At 39.1% G+C, this 23,272-nt stretch overlaps 1 protein-coding gene across 1 annotated transcript in view; it reads left to right on the top strand.

Annotated features, from left to right (window-relative positions):
* The window catches only part of Tsp29Fa (Tetraspanin 29Fa), a 134,449-nt gene extending 113,320 nt beyond the window's left edge, over nt 1-21,129 (top strand). Inside the window, exons 4-5 of the mRNA XM_067139584.2 lie at nt 5,710-5,937; nt 20,815-21,129. Coding sequence (XP_066995685.2) covers nt 5,710-5,937; nt 20,815-20,880 — 294 coding nt within the window. The 3' untranslated portion in view covers nt 20,881-21,129. The remainder of the gene's footprint in view (nt 1-5,709; nt 5,938-20,814) is intronic.
* Nucleotides 21,130-23,272: the final 2,143 nt, after the last annotated feature.

Genomic DNA, 23,272 nt, shown 5'->3' with positions numbered 1-23,272 from the left:
TATTCTAGTAAAATATGACTAATACAATGCAAGTAAATCTTCATTCTATAGTATGTTCTTTCATTTTAATAAGGAGAATTAAAAAAAATTGAATATTTCAGTTCGGATTAACCGGAATTTCAGATTAACAGGGTTCGGATTAACGGGACTGTAGTGTATTTACAATATCAGAAGATAATTCATTTGCAGATGTGGGTGCAGATGGAGGAAGTGCAGATGCGGATAATACGTGTGTTTATAAAAAAACAGAACACCTTGAAAGACTCGAGACAGAGCTCGATAGTTGCAGTCGCTTAAGTGTGGCCAATATCCAGTATTCAGGAGATAGTAGGTTCGAACCCCACTGTTGGCAGCCCTGAAAATGGTTTTGTGGTTTCCCATTTTCACACCAGGCAAATGCTGGGGCTGTACCTTAAGGCCACGGCCGCTTCCTTCCCATTCCTAGGACTTTCCTATCCCATCATCGCCATAAGACCTATCTGTGTCGGTGCGACGTAAAGAAAAAAACCATCCATCGGGGAAATTGCTGCTTATGTGGGACGGAGTCTGCCAGCAGTGCAATGGGTGTGTGCAGAATGGTTCCAGTAGCTCATAGAACGCGATGAGCCTGGTCACACCATCCAGAATCCCCTCCCCACACACAAAGATGGAAACGCCATCTGAATGGCATTGCAGGACAGATCTGCGTTCTCAGCTCTGGAACACACTAACACATCGTACACTATCAGGAGCGACAGTCCGTCGCCGTTTATTACGGTCTGGGTTACCGGCACCTACCTTTGACTAATGTGCATAAACGTGCTAGACTGCAATGGTGTATGGAACGACATCACTGGGTACAGGAATGGCAGCGGTGTTGTCGGATGAATCCAGGTTCTGTTTGTTTGAAAATGATGGCCGCATTTTGGTTCGCCGCAGACTGCGGGAGGGGGAGTCATCACATTGACTGCATATACATCATCTCAAGTCCTTATGGTGTGGGGTGCTATTAGGTACAACCACAAATCAGTTGGTGTGTATCCAGGGCACTGTGACCAGTTTGATCTACGTGAATGACATCCTGCGACTCGTAGCCGTACCCTTTCTGCAAGACACTGCAGATGCCATATTTCAGCAGGACAATGCGTGACTACATGTTGCTGCACAAACACATGCCTTCGTGTTGTCACAGGATGTCGCTGTTGCCCTGGCCCGTCCAATCACCAGACTGGTCACCAATCAAAAAGGTGTGGGATGTGGTGAAAAGATGGGTGCAGTGCTGTGACCCAATGCCAACCATCAAAGATGAACTATGGGACCAGGTAAATGCACCATGGGTGCCTATACCCCAGGACGCCATTCGCGCCTTACACACATCGATGCAGTCACTCGTGGAACAAGTTCAGTGCCCATGAAGGACCCAGTGCCTACTAGGCAACAGGACATATACTAAACCTAGGTGACTGAAAAGCTAATCGTTTCTGCAGAAGATACTAATGAAAATGTCCTGTGAATATGAATGAAGAGATGGAAAGAGTATCTGGAGGATCTACATAATGGAGAAGAAATTTACAATGTAGATGAGTAAATCATAAAACAAGAGCAGGTTTCAAAAGACGAACTAGGTCCTCCCATAATGAAAAGTTAATTTGAAACAGCATTGCAACAGCTGAAAAAGAAAAAGGCTCCTGGACCAGACAAACTGCCTGCTGAACTGTGGAAAAACTCTGGAAAAGAGCTGAAGGATGAACTCTTCAAAATCACCAAGTACTGCTATGAAAACAGATATATGCCAGAGGATTTTTGTGCAGAAGTACTGCTTTGCTTTCTACAAAATCATTCATTAGAGAAACTGAGAAGGTTGGGGGTCTCGAAAGATGAGGGCAGTAGAGGGGATATATAGGGTAGTAAGGTTCTGTGTAAAATTGGGAGACGATAGGGTGAGCAGACCATTAGTCCAAGGTGGGCTTAAAGCAGGGGTGCAAATTATCGCCAATTGTTTATTTGTTAACGATATCTTGGAGGGGCATGGGGCAAACAATTGGGCAGTGCCAGTAATTAATGGGGTGGAGATCCCGGGATTGATTGTTGCTGATGTGATTTTGATGACATTAACCCCAGGGGGAATGCAAAAGGCTTTAAATACAGTGTTGGATTTTGCAAAGAAATGGGCCTTGAAAATTAATGGGAATAAATCTAAAATGCTAATAGCCCAGGCACACAAAGGAAGAAGGGATGATGGGAAATGGGTTGTGCAGGTAGAAAGGTTGGAACTGGTAAGCAAGTTAGAATATCTATGAGTCATTATTAATAGTAAAGGCACCTGGAATGATCATATCAAGAGGGCGAGGAACAGAGGGTTGGCCGCCCTAGCTTCAGTCAAAAACTTGCTGGTGAAATATCCAGGTATCAATTATAAAACCCTGAGGTTAGTTCTAAGATCGGTGATTTTCAGGAGGGTATTGTATGGCGCTGAAATTTGGGGGTTGGATGACATGAGTTAAGACAAATTATTACTAATTTCAGTAAGTTGATGGGGCTCCTGATGTGCACAGTCAATGCAGGGGTGGAATTAATGTGTGGGGAGGATTTGGAATCTGAGTGTATGAAAAGAAAGATATTGGATGAATTTGAAAAGACAGGAAGGTGGGAGGGTATTACAGGCTGCGTATGAACAACAAAGGAAGATTATGTATAAGGGATACTGGCTAAATAAAATTAAGGGCTACTTGGAGATGATAGGCCTGGGGTACATGTGGGAAGAGGTGTGGACGAAGACAGAAGCTAGAGGGATGAAGGTACTGGTAAGGAGGATTAGAGATCTGGGTAGGCAGAAATTTTTGGCCGAAAGTAATTAAGAAGTTCTTTTAGTGTTTTTAATAAAGTTGAGGAAGTAAGGGGGATAAATATTACATTCGTTGATAGGTTGAGGAGGAGAGGGTTGGTATGGTGGTTGTTAGGGCTACATAAAAATACAGGGCGGCTAAGAGGGAGAGATAAGGCAGTATGTATACTTTGTAGGGCGGAAAACGGTGGTTTTCACTTATTAGGTGAGTTTGCAGAAACATAAGATTAGAAATAGTTTACTGAGTGCCAAACATCGGAAAATTTTAGGTAAATGGGATGAGCAGGGTATTATGAGGTGGATTATCAAGGAATGGGAAAACGGAGAACTGAACAGGTATTTATGTGCAGTAAAAAATTCCTGTGTGAAAAAAATGGAAGAGGAAGGGGCATAGGACGATATGACAGGATGTAAGGGAGAAGTGGTTAAGAGTACGAGGATATGCAGTCGTTGGAATTTGTTGGAAAATTTAGAAACTAGTGAAGTGTGGGTGTTGTGGATATAGTGAAGTAGTTTGAATTCGAGCCTGGAGGCTAAGTAAGACCAGGTGATAACAAAGGGTGGCGAGGTAGTGAGTAAATGTTTTGGTATCTTGGAATGTAGATGCCTTACGATTGTGATATTGAGTATTGTATGCAATTGTTGTCATTTGGTTTACTTGAATCCAGAGGAATTAGGTCATGGAACAAAGGATGCGGAGTAAGCAGTAGCGATTGCAAGGGCATGAGCCGAAACTGTTGTAATGTGCAGTCAGCGGTTCTTGCAGCATAATCTGTTGTGAAGGTCATGTGGAGTGTACAGTCATGTGGTGAATGCAAGGTCAGGGTAGGGCCAGATTAGTTGTTTGAGGTAGATTTTTGTATACTATTTTTATTATTTTTTGTTATTTTTATTATTTTTTGTTTTTATTATTTTTTTTTATTACTTTTTCTTATTTTTATTATTATTTTTTGTTGTTTTTATTATTATTTTTATTATTAATAGGATTATTGTTTTGTGAACATGTATCTGGGCTGGAAGCCTGTTTTGTTCATTAATAAATACTGAAATACTGAGAGAAGCTATTATAGCACTTAAAACCATCTTGGAGGGAAGACTAGAGCTTAACAGAAATACATATATAGCTTTTGTAGACCTGGAAAAAGCTTTTGACAACGTTCAGTGGAAAATACTGTTCAAAATTATGAAGGATATTCATTTGGACTGGAAAAACAGAAAAGCAATACTAAACCTCTACATCAAAGAATAAACATTGAAAGTAATGAAAAAGTATGCAAGGCGAGGATCAGGAAAGGAGTAAGACAGGGGTGTTCCTTACTGCCATTTCTATTTAATTTGTACATTGAAGAGAGGCCTTTGCTGGTAAGATGTAGTGTTTACAGTGCACTATGTATTCTGGTATGGGCTAGAATAAAATTGTTACTTTCATTGACCTGTCTGTCTTATACTTGGCTTTGACAATATGAAAGTGGCTGAGGTATGAGTGACACTAGTAATGCCATTCCTTATGCAGCCAGTCCCTGCTATGAATGGTGTGAAAATGTTGCTCATAGTCAGTTGGTGCATGCATTTCAGTGGGCTTGGCAGACTGATGTGTAATAGCAACTTCTGGCTCAGTGAGGAAAGCAGCGGGAAACTACCTCACTCCTCATTTCCCTAGAACGCCTCTTCAGCGACACTTAGGCCATCTGACACCTAATGGTGAACCTGTTGAGGATCCAACGAGCTTTTGGGCTGAATACCCAACATACATATACATTGAGGAGGCCATGAAAATCAAAGACACCTGGCATTAAAATAAATGGAACAACTGTACACTGTATTAGATTTGCCGACGATATTGCACTTCTGGCTGACAATGAGAACGTGCAGATCATGCTCAACAAATTCCAACTTAACATTAATATAAGTAAAACTAATATTATGGTTGTAAGCAAATCTAAAATGAAGCCAGAGACACATCTCAGGATTGGAAATATTTTAATAGAACAGGTGCACAAGTTCTGCTACTTAGGATCAGTTATTACTGATGACAACAGATGCACTGTGGAAATAAAAAGAATAATTTCACTGTGTAAGAAAGCCTTTAAGGAGAAGCAGCTCTTAATAAATTGTTAGATAATGAACAAAAGAAATTGTTTATCAAAACATTAATTTGGAGTGTGCTGCTATATGGCTGTGAAGGATGGACTCTCTTGGAGGATGTGAAACGACTAGAGGCAGTGGAAATGTGGCTATGGAGGAAGATGACAAGAACTAGCTGGATTAAGAGGAAAACTCATGAAGCAGTGCTTAGAGAAATACACACACATTTAATAACGATAAAAAGGAGAAAAGCGTCTGTTTTTGGTCACATTATCCGGCGTGATGACTTCATAAAGAACTTGTTTCGAAGGCAAGGTGATGTGAAAGAAAGGCAGAGGGGAAACCACGGAAGATCATGGAAGAGGTAGTTGAGATGATGGAATGCCAAGGTTATGGAGAGATGAAAAGGATCGCAGGGAGAAGAGATCAATGGTTGCAGCGACGAGGCAAAGCCTTTAGATAATGAACTTCTGAAACTTCATTCTAAAATTTAAATACAGGACCCTTGCTCAATGCTGACTTTCACCAGTTTCTATGAAGTGTGCGCATTACCAGTTTTATTGTATTACATTCATCTTTGTTCAGTTCTGGGTGTAGTAAATGTTTGTCATTAATATACAAATGTTGTGCGATTAAGATTATTTCTTGTAAATGTACAATATATCTGAAATGCATGGAAGAGTTTCTTGGTCATTTCTGGTTCCATGTGAACATGGCACCTGTTTAACTGTTTTAACTTCCATATATTCTAATGATACTTGTATTTTAGTGGTTCTAAAGTTAATTGTTTAAATTTTCAGTTCTCTTGCTGTGGGATATACAACTCGACTGACTGGAAGAAAGTTAATGGTTCGGGTGGTCTTCCATACACGTGCTGTACATTCAAAAATACTGATTTTGGCAACTTCACTTGCATGGATGGTTCTGATAATGTCCATAAAACTGGCTGTCTGGAAGCAATTGGAGACTTCATCGTCCAGAATGCTGTTGCTCTGGGTGGAGTAGGCATTGGTATTGCATTTGTTCAGGTAATAGATCTACTATTACTACTACATTATAAACAAATTCTTGAACTGTAAAATTGCTCCATCTGATAATTAGAATAAATGTTTTATGTACTTGCGTCTTGATACAAAGCAAATCATATGGGTTGTTGGGTCTGCAGATTTTCATTCAACCTCTAGTCTGGATTTAATCTTTCCGGAGATAAAGCAGTCAGTCTTTTCAGGCTTGGTCAGAAATGCACATATGTCAGAGAAAGTTAATCTTGTCTGCTTTATCATTCCCTCTGGCAGATTGTTCAATCTCCTCGTAACTTCCAAATTAAAACTCTTTAAGATCTTGGACCATTTGGAATGGTACAGAATTTCTGTGAATTGATCAGATAAAGCAAAAATCTTGAAGCATTTAATTATAATTATTTAATTAAAATCACAAGCTCCAGTAAATAGTTAAGAGTCACAGAGTGCTAACATGACTGGAATATTTGTGTAGTTAATGCATGGACATTGATAATTGTATAGCCTCTGCTATAGAGATGCATGCCTTGTCAAGGGGTGCCATCTACAGGGTCTCTTATAAACCCACACAGAACGTACTGTTTGTACTCCGCGCTACAGCAGCTGCCTCAGCCCAGCCTGTTGTGTGCGGCTGCCCTGCTTTAAGTGTGTGTAAAATCTTGCCTGATAAATGATGCTGGAAGTGTCATCCTGCATAATAAGGGACTTCATAAGCACCATTAGGATTATCTGCACACCAATAGCACGAGTTATGACAGTTCACACAACCATTAAGATGAAACCAGGCCTCATCCGAAAAGATCACACGCTGTGGGTCGAATAAACGATCATTCAGTGATCAAAGATACCACTTGCATCTCTTGTGGCTGGATCAGTAGATTTTAAACAGGCCCATGTAAACCTGTATGGTTTAATGTAACAGCTTTGTAACTCTGTGTGCAGAAGAAACCAAAACCCCTGCTTGTTGTGCTAATTTTGTGAGTGATTTACTTGGTGACCATTCAAGATTTGCACCAGTGTTGTCTAGCTTTTCCTCTGTTAAAACTGTTTGTGTCTGCGCATGTTTCTTATTGAGCACTAGGCCAGTAATTTCAGATTTGTTCACAATTGCATGAATCTGTGCTCGTAAAGGTGGCACTTCACCAGAAAATCACGGAACAAATAAATCGCGTACCCGTCAAACACTCTTGCTTAAGATCACTTTTACATCCGAAAATATGGTGTTGACGTAACTCTCGCCCTGTTAACAGCTGAGATTCAGACTGGCTATTGATGCTAGGTCGAATACATGCATGCTTCTTGCAAGGTCAAGAACTATGCGCACTCCTCCCATACAGCTGCTTAGGTCTTGAACAGAAACTCTGCTCGACAGTGTGGGTTTATAGAAGAGGCTCTGTAGGGGACTTGTCTCACAATTTTAATGAATGTGCTATCTGGCAATGAATGCAGAATTCTTCTGTATGGATAATATGGTGGATGACATTGTTGGGCAACACAGAATGCACCATGAGTGACATGGAGTGCAAAGATTTTTGATAATTCTTAAAAATGGACTGCCTCTGCTGGGATTGAAATGGACGCGACATGAAGTCAATGTTCATCTAGCTTTTTTAATTAAAAAGCTCTTCTATGGTCCTAGAAGGGGTTTAAGTGCAATTTGCTGTAAATTGATGCTGCTCATCACTTTTCTTAACATAACAGAACTATTCAAGTTTATTGGACAGGTGTATATTGACCAGAAGTATTTTATTATGAAAGACCACAGCACAGGATGAGACAAAATTAGATGCCAATTCTTTCATACAATTACTGTATCTGCTATTTTTTTTTTAGGGGGCAGGGGGGAAGAGTACATCTAGTGTGGGGGACACTTCTGTTTCTTGACCATTATCTGGGGTTAACACTAATGTGAATTACCCTAAGCCCAGTTTTACTAGCAGATGCCTTTTCTGACTTCACCTTCACCTGTGGTGGAATGTATTCATAATGCATTTATCTGAATTTCTTCATTGTGAGACTTGCGTAAAGGTTAAAGATCAAACATCCTACTCCTGAGCTATAGAAATAGATCAAACTCTGCTAAAATTCCTGGCCAGATTGGGATTCAAACCTGGGGCCGAATGAACTAAAGGCCACTACACTGACCATTTGGCGAAGGAGCAGCGCGCGTGTGTGCGTGTGTGTGTGTGGGGGGGGGGGGGTTATACCCTTGAGAGGTTTACAAATTTTAAAATTCCGGTAACCGATAGGACTGATCATGTCCATTGCAGTACAAGATTTATTCTATTGAGGATGTCCTGTGAATGGAAGACGTTTTAATAAGTGTATTCACTGCATTAAATTGTGGGACACTGATGTAAATCCGCCAAGAATCTACTAGCACACTGCAATCTTATGGTGAAATTTCTTAATGACCTTTTCTGAAAATTCCGGTTCAGTTCTCCATTATAGTGTCGAAGTCTCTGCCTTGAACTCAATTGTTTGCAGATTGTAGATATAAACTAAAAGATTTCGTGACCCTCCGAAGAATGAAGTGGAGATGGAGACAAATCATTGGCGGCTTGTGTGTCGCACAGTCGGGAAATTTCTTTTGCAAAAACTGGACTTTTGTGCTTGGTGAAAGGTTGCTTTTTCTTGCTAGTCTCTCCTCTTGCAGGTCTGTAACTGTTAGATTGAAGCCCTTTGCTTTTCATCATTAAATTTCCTGTCTAGTTACTGGTTTTATTGGATTGCTCTGACAGTCCAAAATCTGCATCAGACAGTGCCTTGTGAAATCGCTCATTCCTATTGAATGGCTTTAGGCTTGCTTTTTTCCCAAAATGTCATTTATTATTTCTGATTGAAAATGCTACTAGTCACTGAAGAATTTACTCTTTGCTTCCAAATTTCTAGTTTTTGTCCAATTGATATTCTTGCTTGGTACCGTAAAACAGGGTAACTTCGGCCACTTACATTTTCCCCAAAGAAGAAAAGTTTATTTAACGAGCCTATAAGCATTCAATGATATAAAAATTATGTATTAAATTATGTAACTAATTTTACTGGCATGAAAGATAATGAAGATAGCAAAAATCATATTCTCTCGAGTCAAATGTATGAAGAAAGAAACAAGTTGAAAGAATAAAGTATTGTTGGATTGTTCTCACAATACACTGGCGTATACAATCAAATATATCTGGCCTGTCAGTTAAGCTCTTGAATTTGTATTGCCCACGTCTGACTGGATCCCGAACTTCTAATTTCCTCACAATATCATATTTCTGGACGTCACATTCATCATCGAAAACTGGGAAAGTGAAGTACACATCCTTTCCAGCTTTCTTCCTCAAAAACTTCATTACCAAGTGCTCTCAAGTTTCTTTAACTTCTCCAACATAAAATCGCTGAATTTTGTCCCTGGAAAATTTTAAAAGTACGAAGTTTCCTGCTTCATATTAACCAGTCCCATCTACTTGCATTTCCAAACTTGCCATCCTGTCTTCAGTTAAAATTTTCTCTCCTTGGCTGCAAAGTTCATCATTTCCTTCAAGCTGCTCCTGTTCATCCTGGGGTTGCTCTAATATGTGGTTTGTTGTTACACTTCGTCCAGGCCTCACATTCAGTCATTTTCCTTTGAATATGGAATTATTCTCCTCTCCTAATCGAGATGTCTTCAGGAGATTCGTGAACGATTCGCTCCATGACATTTCCAAACTCTGATTTTCGGTAAAGTCAGGAAGTCTTTTTAGGACAGCATCTCTATTTAGAGGACAAAATCCTGCAGTTCTGAAGCCAGATTTCAGGCTACTTTTCAACCTTTCATCCCCTATATCCTCCAGGGCTGCCTTGAAAACTCTGGGAAATTGTTTTAGGTAGAGTTCCTCTATTCTTATTCTTCCATTTGTTCAGCTGTTTCCTCGAAGACATTTTAAGTGGATGTAAAAGTGCAACATCCAATGGCTGTGTTAGACGAGTTGAATTTGGTGGCAGGAGCACAAGATATATTGTTCTCACACCATCTGATTACACTAGAGTCCCGTTAATCCGAACCCCGTTAATCCGAAAGTCCGGTTAATCCGAACTGAAAATCTTTAAAAAGTCTGTTAGTTTCTTTTGCCGTAGTTATTGGAACCTACTCGAAGATGCAGTGTTAAACCAGCGTCTCATAAACATCACATCAGTGGGCGTAGCAGCGGAGTGTTGCTCGACATAGCGTACGGAAAGTTCTAAGGCGGCCGCGGCATCTGAATATGACGCTAGTTGTTCATTGTGGTCTTCCTCGTCGTCACTCTGTTCCTCATCAACTCCAGATTCTGTCTCCACCATAGCTACAATTTCTTGGTCTGTTTTTAATTTGACAGCTTCCATCCACTCGCTAATGTCATTTTCATAGCCGTTTTCTCCTCTACGGGTTCTTAACTACCCTCCTGTAATTTTATACAGTATTTTATTAATGTACTGCTAAAGAATGGACACTTCAAATTACGGTATGCACTGTACTGTACTGTATTGTAGAAACTAGATTCCTCAGACGGTTGAGGCGCTGGCCTTTTGACCCTAACTTGGCGGGTTCAATCCTGGCTCAGTCCGGTGGTATTTGAAGGTGCTCAAATACGTCAGCCTCGTGTAAGTAGATTTATTGGCACGTAAAAACTCCTGGGGGAGAAAATCCTGGCATCTCGGCGTCTCCTGAAACCATAAAAGTAGTCATCGGGACGTAAAAAGAATAACATTATTATTAGAAAATATTTTCCGGTTAATCCGAAAATTTCGTAATCCGAACAGACTCCGGTCCCAATTAGTTCGGATTAACGAGACTCTACTGTACTTCCATTGACAGATGGCTGGACAGGTTGTTGCCTATTACTTTTTTACGAGGTAACTTCTTGAGATACGGCAGGTAAATTTTAGAATACCATTCCTCAAAAATAGCCATATCAAACCAACCACTTTCATTTGTTATAATGTGCACCAGTGACACCACCTTCCGTCCAGCCAGGGTACAAACGTTTGGCTCGATAGAGCACACATCGAGGTAACTCTCCTGAGCCTGTTCCTGCCAACATGACAGAAGTTCCACTCTTTGAGTCAGTAATCCTCTCAGGGTGTTTACTTCCTCTTTACAGTTGCTTCAACTTCACCCGGGTCATCTACAAAATTAGTCTTATTGTAGTTTATAATGTTTTCTGGAGGAATTCTGTCCAGTGATGTTTCTAAGTTGTCAAAATATTCACCAATTTCTACCGATCCTACGGAGGCTCTAGCACGTTTGATATTTTCCGCAAAGCGAAACAATAAATCTTGATGTCTATCAAGAAAAATTTGAGCCAGTCTGCACCAGGCACATTATCTTTGAAGATGGAAATTGTTTTTCCCTCTGTCTAGATAATCCTTCACCACAATTGATATCTCCAGGTGTTAACAGATTATCCCCATACAGCACACGCAAGTCCATGAATGAGGTCGGCTTCTTTCTGAAAACAAACACCAGAGATAATAGGTAAATAAAATATCTTGGTTAGCAATATCTCGGGTATAAATGAAGCAGTTACATATAAGCGTCAAAGTAAACCTCAGCTGAAAGAATGCTTGGACGTCCTATTTTTTCCTGTGTGCTTTATGTTCAGCTTGTCTTGCAGGGTCGATCACGGAACAGCATATTTCTACGAGGCTTTCCAAATTGTTATTGTGCCTTTCTTTATCTCTTCTAATGCATTTTTTAGGTAAACGGGATTCTAATTACAATACCTGCGGCCATCCAAAACTTTATTGTATCTTCTTGGCATGTGTATCGTAGTTTGTGCAATATAGTTAAGATATCTTGAGAGCTTTCTCCACAACAAATCTTCCCATCACGGTTGTAAGAAATAAAAAAAGAAATGCCAAAACACCATCTATGCATAGGCAACAGTGCGAAGTCGGTCACGCCAAAACAAGAAAAAGCAGAGTGGCTGGAAGCAGTACTGGGGTGAGGGGGGGGGGGGTGCGGGGGTGGATGGATAATAGAGGTTTACCGTGGTACGTACCAACATCCAAAAAAAACACCCTTTTCAAAGAAATTCTTAGTGACCAAGTGTATTGGAACAGCAACTATTACGAGAATACAGTATGCACTGACATACTTGGAGAATACAGATCCTCAAAAAAGTAAAAGAGATAATTAAGCTAACCCTTTTTTTTTAGAATTGAATGGACCAATATACAGAGAGATTAATAAGGAACTGCCATGCAGGACCTATCTTTTTTTGTTTTCCAATAGTTATATAGATAAATATATCAGACATTTCTTGACTAGAATTTTCTAAACTCTTTAAAAGAAAGACTCCCTTTTTTGTGAATAGAATTGGGGTAAAGTTTTCACAGTACACACCTTGTTAAACAAGGAGAATAAGACCGAGCAAAACCCCGGACATTGATCACAAAGGCAAATAGCTCGGATTGCCGTTAGGAGGAAAAGTATTGGAAAAAGAAGTAACCCAGCAAAAGTTTGACAAAATATTTACAAAATCATTACTTTGAGCACTATCTCAGATAACTCCACCTAGTGTGAGTGTTAACCATATAAGGGGACTAGATCACAGTTTTCTCAATTTTTTTTTGGAAAAGGGAGGTGTCACACACAATCACCTCAAATAATAATAATAATAATAATAATAATAATAATAATAATAATAATAATAATAATAATAATTCTTATTATCCGATCAACTTTGGAAGGAACAAGTATACTTTTACTATGAAGATCAAAAAACTATTTGGCCACATTAAAAAACAAACGAAGACGCCTCCAGGGTGCTCTAATATAAAAACCATATACACCGAATAAAGGAAAAAAGGGTAGGGTAAAAAGGATCAGCACAATAAGGATAAGCGAGGATGAAAAGAATGGAAACTCTGACTGCGTAATGGTTGAGAAAGTTCAGTCTGCCAATTTTTTTTTCCGGAATCATCTAAGCTTGAGAAAGTTCTATTTGACGATGTTCAGGCTCAGTCCACATCACCAACATTACAGCACTTGAAAATCAAATAATCTAAGTTTGAAGGTGGCAAGGAGCCAGGCTCGAAACAAGGCCTTGAAAATTTTCATAGCATGCGATCACGGGAATGCCAAAACAGGCCAAGTTAGAATTTTTAAACAAGTTTACTTAAAGAAATGTTTATCTCACCAAAGCCCTTTTCAAGTCAACTCAATCAGCTGGTAGGGAAGAAAATGGCAGCACACAGCAAGCCGTGCGAAGTCCGTAGACCCCTCCACACATACACTATTTACAGAAGATGATGCCAGTCTGCCCAAAACAGGCCAAGCAGTCCAATATATACACGCCCAGAAGCAAAGACCAGTTCATTCGAGAAAGATCATGTGACGTGGCAGATGACATAGTAGGTGCGAGGCAGACAAAGACAGCAGTCAGTGTGTCGAAATGTCTGAGGGTAACGACAGGTGAGCAAAAAGTTAGGTAATTGCGATGATAGGAAGAAGTATTGATAACCAGGGCAGATAATAATAGCGTATAGTCCTGTAGAAACATAAAATTGTAGAGTATGTGGAGATGTACATGCGACGAAATTTGCAGAAACTCTAACGTCGATCGTGGGGTTATGGCAGTAGGACGTTACACATGACCGAAGTTACCCTCAAAGAGGACAACATTTATCACAAAACTATTCCATGAAAAACCTATTTGAATAAAATGCATCAAATTCAGTTGATCAGTTACCAGGCATACTTACTTTCTAACACCATAAACCGCTGGAGTAGAGAATCGGATGCTGGGGCTTGAACAGTTTGTTTTTCAATGTTGCTCAACAAGACAATTAGTGCCGAGAAACAAATCGCTTTACTCGACAATGAGCCCGCCTATTCTTTGAACTAGCGAGTGTTGATAGAACCTTCTATGGCGCGCATATTTTAGTTGTTGCAAGTGATTAATCTTTTATAGTATAGGGGGCAAGAGAAAATCAGTGTTGCCATGCATCACTGGCCGAATTTACCCTGGATGGCCGAAGTTACCCAGTTTTATGGTACTTCAAATTGTCTGTTGGTATGTATTCTTGATAACTGGCATTCATATGGAATAGTTAGAGCATTTGCTGCATGGTACTGCTTGGAATGGCCAATTATTGTGACAGACTGAAAAACTCTTCCAGGTAGGTGCCACACATGGATAACGACTGTTTCAAAGAGATTTGTAAGCACAAGGTTGCTAAAGGAATTTATTCTCGATAGTATGATACAGAAGACAAGGAAGGATAGTGAGAAATGAAAAGACCTAATGTGCAAAAACTGAATGACAAACTTGAACATAATTGAGGTGGTTTGGACATGTCAAGCTGATGAAGAGACTACAAAGACAAAGCTCTCAAGACAATTTCAGGGAAGACAATGAGGGAGACAGATTAAGATTGTTGGTCTGTGAAGGACAGCATAGTCCAACAGAACATGGACTGGAACAGTGTCGGATGAGGAATGGAGACAGGAAAATGTGGAGAGAAACCTTGTTTGCCCACACCCAGTGTCAGCTGGAAAAAGGAATCATAGAATAACCTTAACATAGTTTGATTTGTCAAGATTTTTTTATTGACAAAAATTCCATGGAGTTTGTGAACTACCTGTGCTTAAAATAGTTTAAACATTTTCTTTCGAGCATGTTCACTTCTGGAGTGATCAATTAACACAGATGACAAATTATGTGTTGCTACAAACATACACAATGCTCCAGGGATAAATCGACACATCTGGGATTCAGTGCGACCGGAGGTTGAATATATCAATGCTAACAAAGGGCATTTTCAACATTTCATGTGGTATGCTGGTACATTCTGCTTCTGCAGTTTTTCATAATTCATGTACTTCATAGGGTTGTAGGAAATGAATTATAACATGGAAATAGTTTCCAGATCCATGTGCACATAAGATTTTCTGTGTGAGGAATGTGTCCTGAAACTCTGGCCTTGCCTTGTTATACCCTGTATACTAGCATTGGCTTAGCATCAACAAAACTAAAGTTCTTTACCAACCAGCACTAAATTCCAAGGCAGCTCTTTCCATCATGGTCTGTGGTGAAACCTTGCACAATACTGAATCAAATTTCAGACTCTGAAATACAGAATCTCCTTATATGCTAGTGTGGTATCTCTGTCGAAGGGGCGGGGGGAGGGTGTCTCTTTGATAGCCATGGCCTCAATGACTAGGCCAAGCTATATGTTTATTCTGCCATAGTAATTCCAATATAAATGGTCTGGATAATATAAATTTTTCAACTAACTCATTCTTGGTTGCCAGCGTTTTGCCCCAGTGTGCCAATTTGGGCTAATCAGTAAGTAACTAGCTCACATACTGAGATGCATGACTAGTGTGCATATACTTGGAGGCCACTGTGTAGGATCCTTGGAGCCATAGGCAGTAGAATTGTCAATTTACTCATTCAGGACCAATATTTAAGGTTCCCAATGGGAATCTGTATTTCATATACCATAGTAATACAAACACTTGCAGGATTTGGACCACTTACAGAAGACTTAAAATGTCTGGAGAAAATACCACCAGCATTGTCCCTGAATATTCATAAGGAGACTTCACCAATGTGTCTCCACAGATTTGGTTAATTTTTAATGCTTGTTCTGGCAATGGCAAAAATTTTCACCACTTCAGATTGGAAGATGAAATTCCAGGACAGTGAAACTTTAATATTTAACAGTACTTCATAATATCAAGAAGACCCATTTCCACAATGAGTGTACAGCATAATGGGTAAGCTGCTTGGCAAGCTCATTATCCCTGAATTGAATCTTGCCTCCATAGTATTACTTGTAGTTTTTCAGTACGTTAAAAATTGGTAAATCGAGAACTTGTTGGTCTTCCACATTCCTGCTACAAATGGCTACAAATATATTGACTGAAATGTATGATGAAGATTTTGCAATGCTTCAGTCACGATCCTTTACCAAAACACTAGATAAAAGTTTGTGCTGGGTATTCCATTGAGATGTCAAATTTGTAATAATCTGTTATAATTGTACCTACATTTTCTTAAAACTATAAACCTTTAACAATAACTTACATTTTCAATACATAGATTTCCAACAGAGAAGCAGATAGTATGCACTTATCAGTATTAAATACTGTACATATTACTGTGCATATTTTATAATGCAAATAAGACTTAAGGTTCAATTTTCTTGAAATGGCAAGACTTGGGCCTTACAATTTAAACCAGTGAACGTACTTGAAGTGATTTGCAGTACGTTAAAAATTGGTAAATCGGCAACTTGTTGACAAGGTCTCCATCTTGGACTAAAATGGCAGGACCTTCAAACATCTGTCTATGCCTTATAGGCCAGTACCTTGAGCAGAGGCAATAATTAAAAATCTGTATTGACAGTTCAGCCACAATCACTCGTAGGCCTAATGCTTGCTCACGGAGCAGAGTGTAATTGAGGTACAAGGACATTTTCAAGTTTGTTATGAACTACCAAATTGGTAGGGTTAGCTGGAAGGATGTAGAATCTGAACAAGTGACAAAGGTGAGAGTTGGATAGAGATGGAAGAAAAGAATGAGAATCTGGTTAAGGACAACCAGTTCAAAACAAGGGGCTTGGTGTGTTTTGATATGCCAGCATTAGAGCATGGCCTGTGTTTTCCAGAGTTTCTTCAGTCATCTTGGAACCCATATCGGTGACAGTGATGCATTTGGAAAACTTTATTCTGCTCGCCAGCGAGTGAGAGGTATAAATGATGTGAATAACCACCAATAAGAATGTTAGAATTGTCTAAATATTTTCAGTTAATGTAACTTCCATTCAGTGATATTTGTTAGATTGATTCATTTTGCCAAATATTTTTAAATACCTGGTATTATCTTGTCAGATTGAAGGCTTTCCACTATTTAGAACTACAGGGTGATCCATTTGAGATGTCAAAAGTAAAATGCTATATACAAGAAACTATTAAAAGTTGTCTATTAATGGTAAATGCGTAGAATAGTCTTAAGTTAGTGTCCCAGCCCATTAGAACTTGACACGTCCGCCATTGCAAATGCGGCAGAGACCATACCTACAGTCCATGTAGCGCCACGTGGCATGCAGAATTTCTGGAGTGATTTGCTGAAAGACCACTTTAATCTTTCTCCATAGGTCAGTTAGATTCTGTGGTTTTTGTGCATACTGTTGACTTGACGTAGCCCCACACAAAAGAAACCTGGAGGCTTTAGGTCTGGGCTATTAGGCCATGGGATAGGTCCATCACGGCTGCACCAGCGATCGTTGAATACCTGGTTTCATTGTTCCCGCACCACGAGAGCCCAATATGGTGGAGCGCTGTCCTTTTGATAGATAATGGTGCCCAGTATCCCATCTTCGTGTAATTGAGGAACCACAAACTGCTCGACCGTATCAAGGTAACTGACAGCACGAACAGTCTCCTCCACAAAAAGGAATGGGCTGTAGACTTTTTCATGGGGTCACTCCGCACCACACATTTATTTTAGGGCTGGTTTTTTAGAGTTCATGAGACATGTGGATTCTCTGTTCCCCAAATAATGCAGTTACGCGTGTTGACTCGTCCACTCTCGTAAGATGTGGCTTAATTTGTGAACATCAACAGATTTAACCATTGATCATCCACTTCCACCCTACCCAGCTCTCTGGAAGAGCAAACCGATAATGATGATGATCATCCACGTCCTGCTGCTCACACATCACAGCAGAATTGAGTTGGGCTCCACAATTCAGCTGTCAATTCTTGATTTTGCTGAGTACTGTATGGAAACTTCTTAAGGTACTGCTTAACTCATTGGGCCCGAGCCACGGAACCGTTCCATACTTGGTCTCGGTGGACCAAACGCCGGACCACGGAACTGTTCCGTTGTCTCGCTGTACTATGTAATTCGTTTCCTCCAGAGATGGCAGAGTGAGTTGCATTTGCGATTTGTATAGGGACTCTTTCTTTGCAATGTTATATCCTCTTTTTGCTAATATATATCGATAGTATGCTTGGTAATATTAGTTTGAAGTGGACTACCTCTAGCTTTGAGATTCACTTGTAAACAAGATGGCTGCCAGTATAGAACTGATATTTACCGATATGTAACCCCTTTTAGGAAGTAGTGGTGATCAGGAATGTGTTTTTTTTTTCAGTTAAATTAGTAGTAATATTAGTACTAGTGTGAGCAACGCTCCTGAAGAGCAAATAGATGTGGAAATCAAAGAGGAAGTGCAAAGAGAAGACTGTTACAGCTCAGCAGGCAGACTGAGTACGGTCCCGTGATGCTAATAAAATAAAATGTTTTACTGTTTTACTGTATTCCTTGTTCCACAGTTTGTGGTATGAAAACCTTTGGTTTTCATGTATATTTAAATCTAAATGGTCTTGTAAGTAAGAAATTTCTCATAAGAGACACTATATTTCCTCCAAAATAATCCCAGCGCCAATGCAGTTTCAATCCAACAAACATGCAGGGCTCAATGGGTTAATGTCTTCCAACATGTTGTCTATGGCATATTCTGCTCTGCTGATAAGCGGCAGCGACTTTTGTGGACACTTGAGTCATGGTTTTCGAGCATCTTCCTCATTTCTATCATGTAGCCTTCTGCCTGTGTAAGGCATTTAGAATTCATTTTCAAAGAACATGCTATACCATTTAACAATGTCTTGAAGTGATGGGACATGCCTACTGTTACCGACTTCTGAAAGTTCACTGGGTCACTATCACACTCAAAAATTTGGTATACCTCATACTACAGTTTGTGTTGTGCTTTTTTGCTTAATAGACAGTGAGCACTCTAATTTGTACCACCTGTAAAATGTTTCTTGGTATTACCAGACATCTAGTGTTTGTGCTGTGAACTATGTACTGTTGGGTTGCCTCCTGGAGCATAGGTGGAGGTTCATCAGATTTTTTTTGTATACATGATGGAGTTGATGATGTGCCCGTGGAAACTTCTCATTAACTCCCATCAATTCTGCTTAAATCACAGGAAATAGCCGAGATAAATACATTAACTTAATAAATATGTTGTCAGAAAAGTAAATCTCAAATCAGTCGGCCTGTATTTCAAGAAATCTTGCAGGTGGGTAAATAAAAAAGCAAGAAAGTGCTCTCGATCGGAATATTTATGTAACTCATGCACATGAACATGCTTAAGTCTGTTGCATTTGCCTCAGCACTCTGAAAAATTCAGTAATCTGCCTGTAATTTTGAAACATCGCTAGTGGTTAGGAAGCTTTCATTTCTGTAAATATAACACAAAAACTACAGAATGTAAAAAGGAATGTCCTTAAAATTTGCCAAAACTTGCTCACATTGAATGCTGTCCAGGTTGTTAGAGTAATGTTCTCCTGCTTGTTTATATACATTGCAAGAAAAGTTTGAAATACGAAGGATGCAATGCAATAATAAAGTTGCAGAATGTTGTTTATTGTATCAGGCACACAATCTGGAAAAATAAACTTATTCAGACTCTTACTGTTTACTTCAAATGTCTAACTCACAGTAATAATGAAAAGGTTAAAATTTGTGGTTAAGTGAAGCTTGTCCCTTCTTCACTCCCAGCACAGTGTTTGGCCTTTGGCATTGTTAAGTCTGACTTGCTATGGCATGCTTGTGATCAGTTGAAGTAATCTTGAGGAAGAGGGTCTTGTTCCATCTGAGAAACAAATGGTCTAGGAGTGTCTGTGGAGGTTGTGGATGATTTTAAAAAAAACAAAAAAAAAACAGCATTTGAATCCTTTCCCGTGCATGATCAATGCATTTCATGCTTGGTGAATTCGTTGGCCAGTTCATATGTTTAATACCTGACCCTGTTGTGAGATGCACCTCAGTGAGGGAGAGCTTTGTCATGGACAAAAAATGAATTTGGCACCATATTCATCCCTCAAGAATTGTACAAATGGTGGACAAATTACATCTGTGTACTGCTGGGCAGTTAATGTCCCTCAAATTGGTATCAAGGAGATGTGACTGCCATACATCCCAGGTTAAAACATTGCATCCTTTAAAATCTCCACACCCTTTGGCCTAAGTGATATCAGTTTAGTTTGCAAAAATGACATCACACCATTTATCCCACTTAAATTTAAGATGTGGGATGGTCTGTCTCTTGTTAACATGAAGGCTGTTCTGTAATGGAACTTTCTGAATCTGTCAATGATTTTATTGGGCACTAGGCAGCCAATTGCATACATTTTGTGCAGATATAGACCCCAGTTGCCCGCAAAGTCTCTTTATGGTTGAGCAGTTTACATTGGTCTGTCTTTGCACTCTTATGCAGATATACTGATCTTAAATTGACATGATTATACTGTTAGTCACGTCATTGGTCTCGTATGTTTTTCACATTTCTGACACTGCACTTTGGGTAACCCCTACAATGCACGATACTGTAACTGATGCTGGTGCATGTCCACCCTGAATCAGTTCCACAATTCTGGCTCTGTTAAACTGGGAAATACGTATTGCTCAAAAAACTTAATCACTAGCTAAAGCTTGTACTGCATTCTAGAAACTTGCTATGTCTTTACTGTTAAATTTCATAGTTGAGGCTGTAGGGAGATGCATATGCTATAGTATGTAAACAAGCAACTGAATTTTGCATGTCCTTACCACTCTCTACTGTGCCCTACCACACAACTTTCCTAATCCCACAATATTCAAAACTTTTGTTTTTTTTAAGCCTTAATCTGATGTCCAATGACTAGTTTCTTTTAAAGATTTATAAACAATTTTAGTCTTCAAATACAGTAGAATTTAGTTATGATGCATATTTTGCTATCCCTTGGGTCAGTTAACTTCTTTAAGAAAGCATATGAGTGGTTCTCTCTGGGCACAGATTGTTCTCAGTTCTTTCATGTAGTTTAGAGAAGGGTATTCTTTCCTTATGTACATCAATTGTATACTCTCTTTGTTTCAGTTCCTGGGGATTATTTTAGCTTGCTGCCTTGCACACTCCATCAGAAAACACTATGAAACAGTCTAAGAATAATGAAGAATATTTTGTGTATGTGTGTGTGTGTGTGCATTTGTGAGATTGTCCAGTATATTTTGTAATCTTCTGAGAAACAGTTGAAATCATTTCAATTTTATTAGTGTGTTTAGTTTCTATTTCTAGAAGTCTATATTTGTGAAATGCAATTATTTTTTGTATTCAGACATTATTGTGAAAACAATTTGTCTATTGAAGAAGTGTAAAAACTTTGAATGGAATAAAGTGTTATTAGTTCTGATAGTTTCTTTCCTTTCTTGGGCACACTTCAGATTTGTGTGGTGAATAGATAATTCCTTTCAATTGATTGAAAGTGAACCCATCTTCATCTACTGTGTTATTTTATGGAATTACAACTGTGAAGGGAAATGTCTAATATTAGGGGTTGAGGTTAACCTGGTAACTTCTAATGATTAGAATGTAAATGATATATTAGGATACACTGCTACAGGTCAGTGTGGGAAGAAGGAAAAAATAGAACAAAAGGACAAGGGCTTTTTCGACATTTTCCATGCACTGCAATAATAAAATGGATTGACTCTGTCCTAGTCAATCTGTTTTTCTAAATCCATTTATGAGCCTCTGAAAAGCTCATTTCTGCTTCCCAGCTGCATGAGAAAGATGGGCTTTAAGACTAGTTGAGGGGCCACCGTAGTCTACATAGTCTAATTTGGCTGTAAACTAAATATAACAGTTTCAACTCCTTTTTTAGGGTGAATATCGAAGGTGCAATATGTTGTTGTTGTTTGAGTCATCAGTCCATAGACTGGTTTGATGCAGCCCTCCATGCCACCCTATCATGTGCTAACCTTTTCATTTCTACGTAAGTACCGCATCCTACATCTGCTCTAATCTGCTTGTCCTATTCATACCTTGGTCTACCCCTGCCATTCTTACCACCTACACTTCCTTCAAAAACCAAATGAACAAGTCCTCGGTGTCTTAAGATGCGTCCTACCATTCTCTCCTCGTCAAATTTAGCCAAATCAATCTCCTCTCGCCAATTCGATTCAGTATCTCTTCATTTGTGATTCGATCTATCCATCTTGCCTTCAGCATTCTTCTGTAACACCACATTTCAAAAGCTTCTATTCTTTCTTTCTGAGCTAGTTATCGTCAATGTTTCACTTCCATACAATGTCACGCTCCACACGAAAGTCTTCAAAAACATCTTTCTAATTCTGATATGAATGTCTGAAGTAAGCAAATTTCTTTTCTTAAGAAAGCTCTTCCTTGCTTGAGCTAATCTGCATTTTATGTCCTTACTTCTGCCATCGTTAGTTATTTTACTACCCAGGTAACAATATTCATCTACTTCCTTTAAGACTTGATTTCCTAATTTATTTCCTGCATCACCTGCCTTCGTTTGACTGCACTCCATTACTTTTGTTTTGGACTTCTTTATTTTCATCTTGTACTCCTTGCCCAAGACTTGGTCCATACCATTCAGCAGCTTCGAGATCTTCTGCAGTCTCAGATAAAATAACAATATCATCGGCAAATCTCAAGGTTTTGATTTCCTCTCCTTGGACTGAGATTCCCTTTCCAAATTCCTCTTTGATTTCCTATATTTCCTGTTATATGTAAACATTGAAAAGGAGGGGGGGACTGCAGCCTTGCCTCACTCCTTTCTGGATTACTGCTTCTTTTTCAAAGCCTTAGATTCTTATCACTGCAGACTGATTTTTATACAGATTGTAGATAATTCTTTGTTCTCGGTATCTGATCCCAGTCACCTTCAGAATCTTAAATAGCTTGGTGCAATATAGAAAATTAAAATATTCAAGTTGATGCTTTTACGACCTGTGTTAATAGATCTGAATCTTTCAGGATTTTGCAATATGAAAGATGTAAATGAAATTCTATGGCTAAGTTTAACTGAGACTTTGCTCCATGTCCTCTAGAGAATTTATTCTGACCATGACTGTTCTAACAATGTTTGTCACATTTGACTTAAGATCGCTAGAACAGTTGTAGTCTGTTACTCTTCTGAGGATGTGGAGCAAAGTCTTTGTGAAACTTAAAATTCCCACAATTTACTTTTTTGAATAAAATCTGTGCCTGTCTTCCTGAAGTGTGCAGTCTTGAATTTATTTATAGATTTTATATAAATAATTGGTCCTTGCAAAGAGCTTGTACAAGGAATGCCTTCCTTTTATTCCTTCTTAAAAAAGAATGAATTAAATACTTCAGCATACATATAATAGTTATAAATGGATTTCTTTATTAACATTATATGACAGCAATTTGGCTTTTGATTCTCAGTATTCCTTAAACTTTCAGTCTAAACTTTTCTAAAATCTCAGAAAATGCGAAAAGACTGGAATGTGGGTATAATAAATCCTTTCTCCAAGAGGTGATAGAGTAGTTGTTCAGAGTAAAACTT

The sequence above is a fragment of the Anabrus simplex genome, chromosome 2 (assembly GCF_040414725.1).
Source record: "Anabrus simplex isolate iqAnaSimp1 chromosome 2, ASM4041472v1, whole genome shotgun sequence".
NCBI lineage: Eukaryota > Metazoa > Arthropoda > Insecta > Orthoptera > Tettigoniidae > Anabrus > Anabrus simplex.
This window is presented reverse-complemented; position numbering and strand designations above follow the sequence as displayed.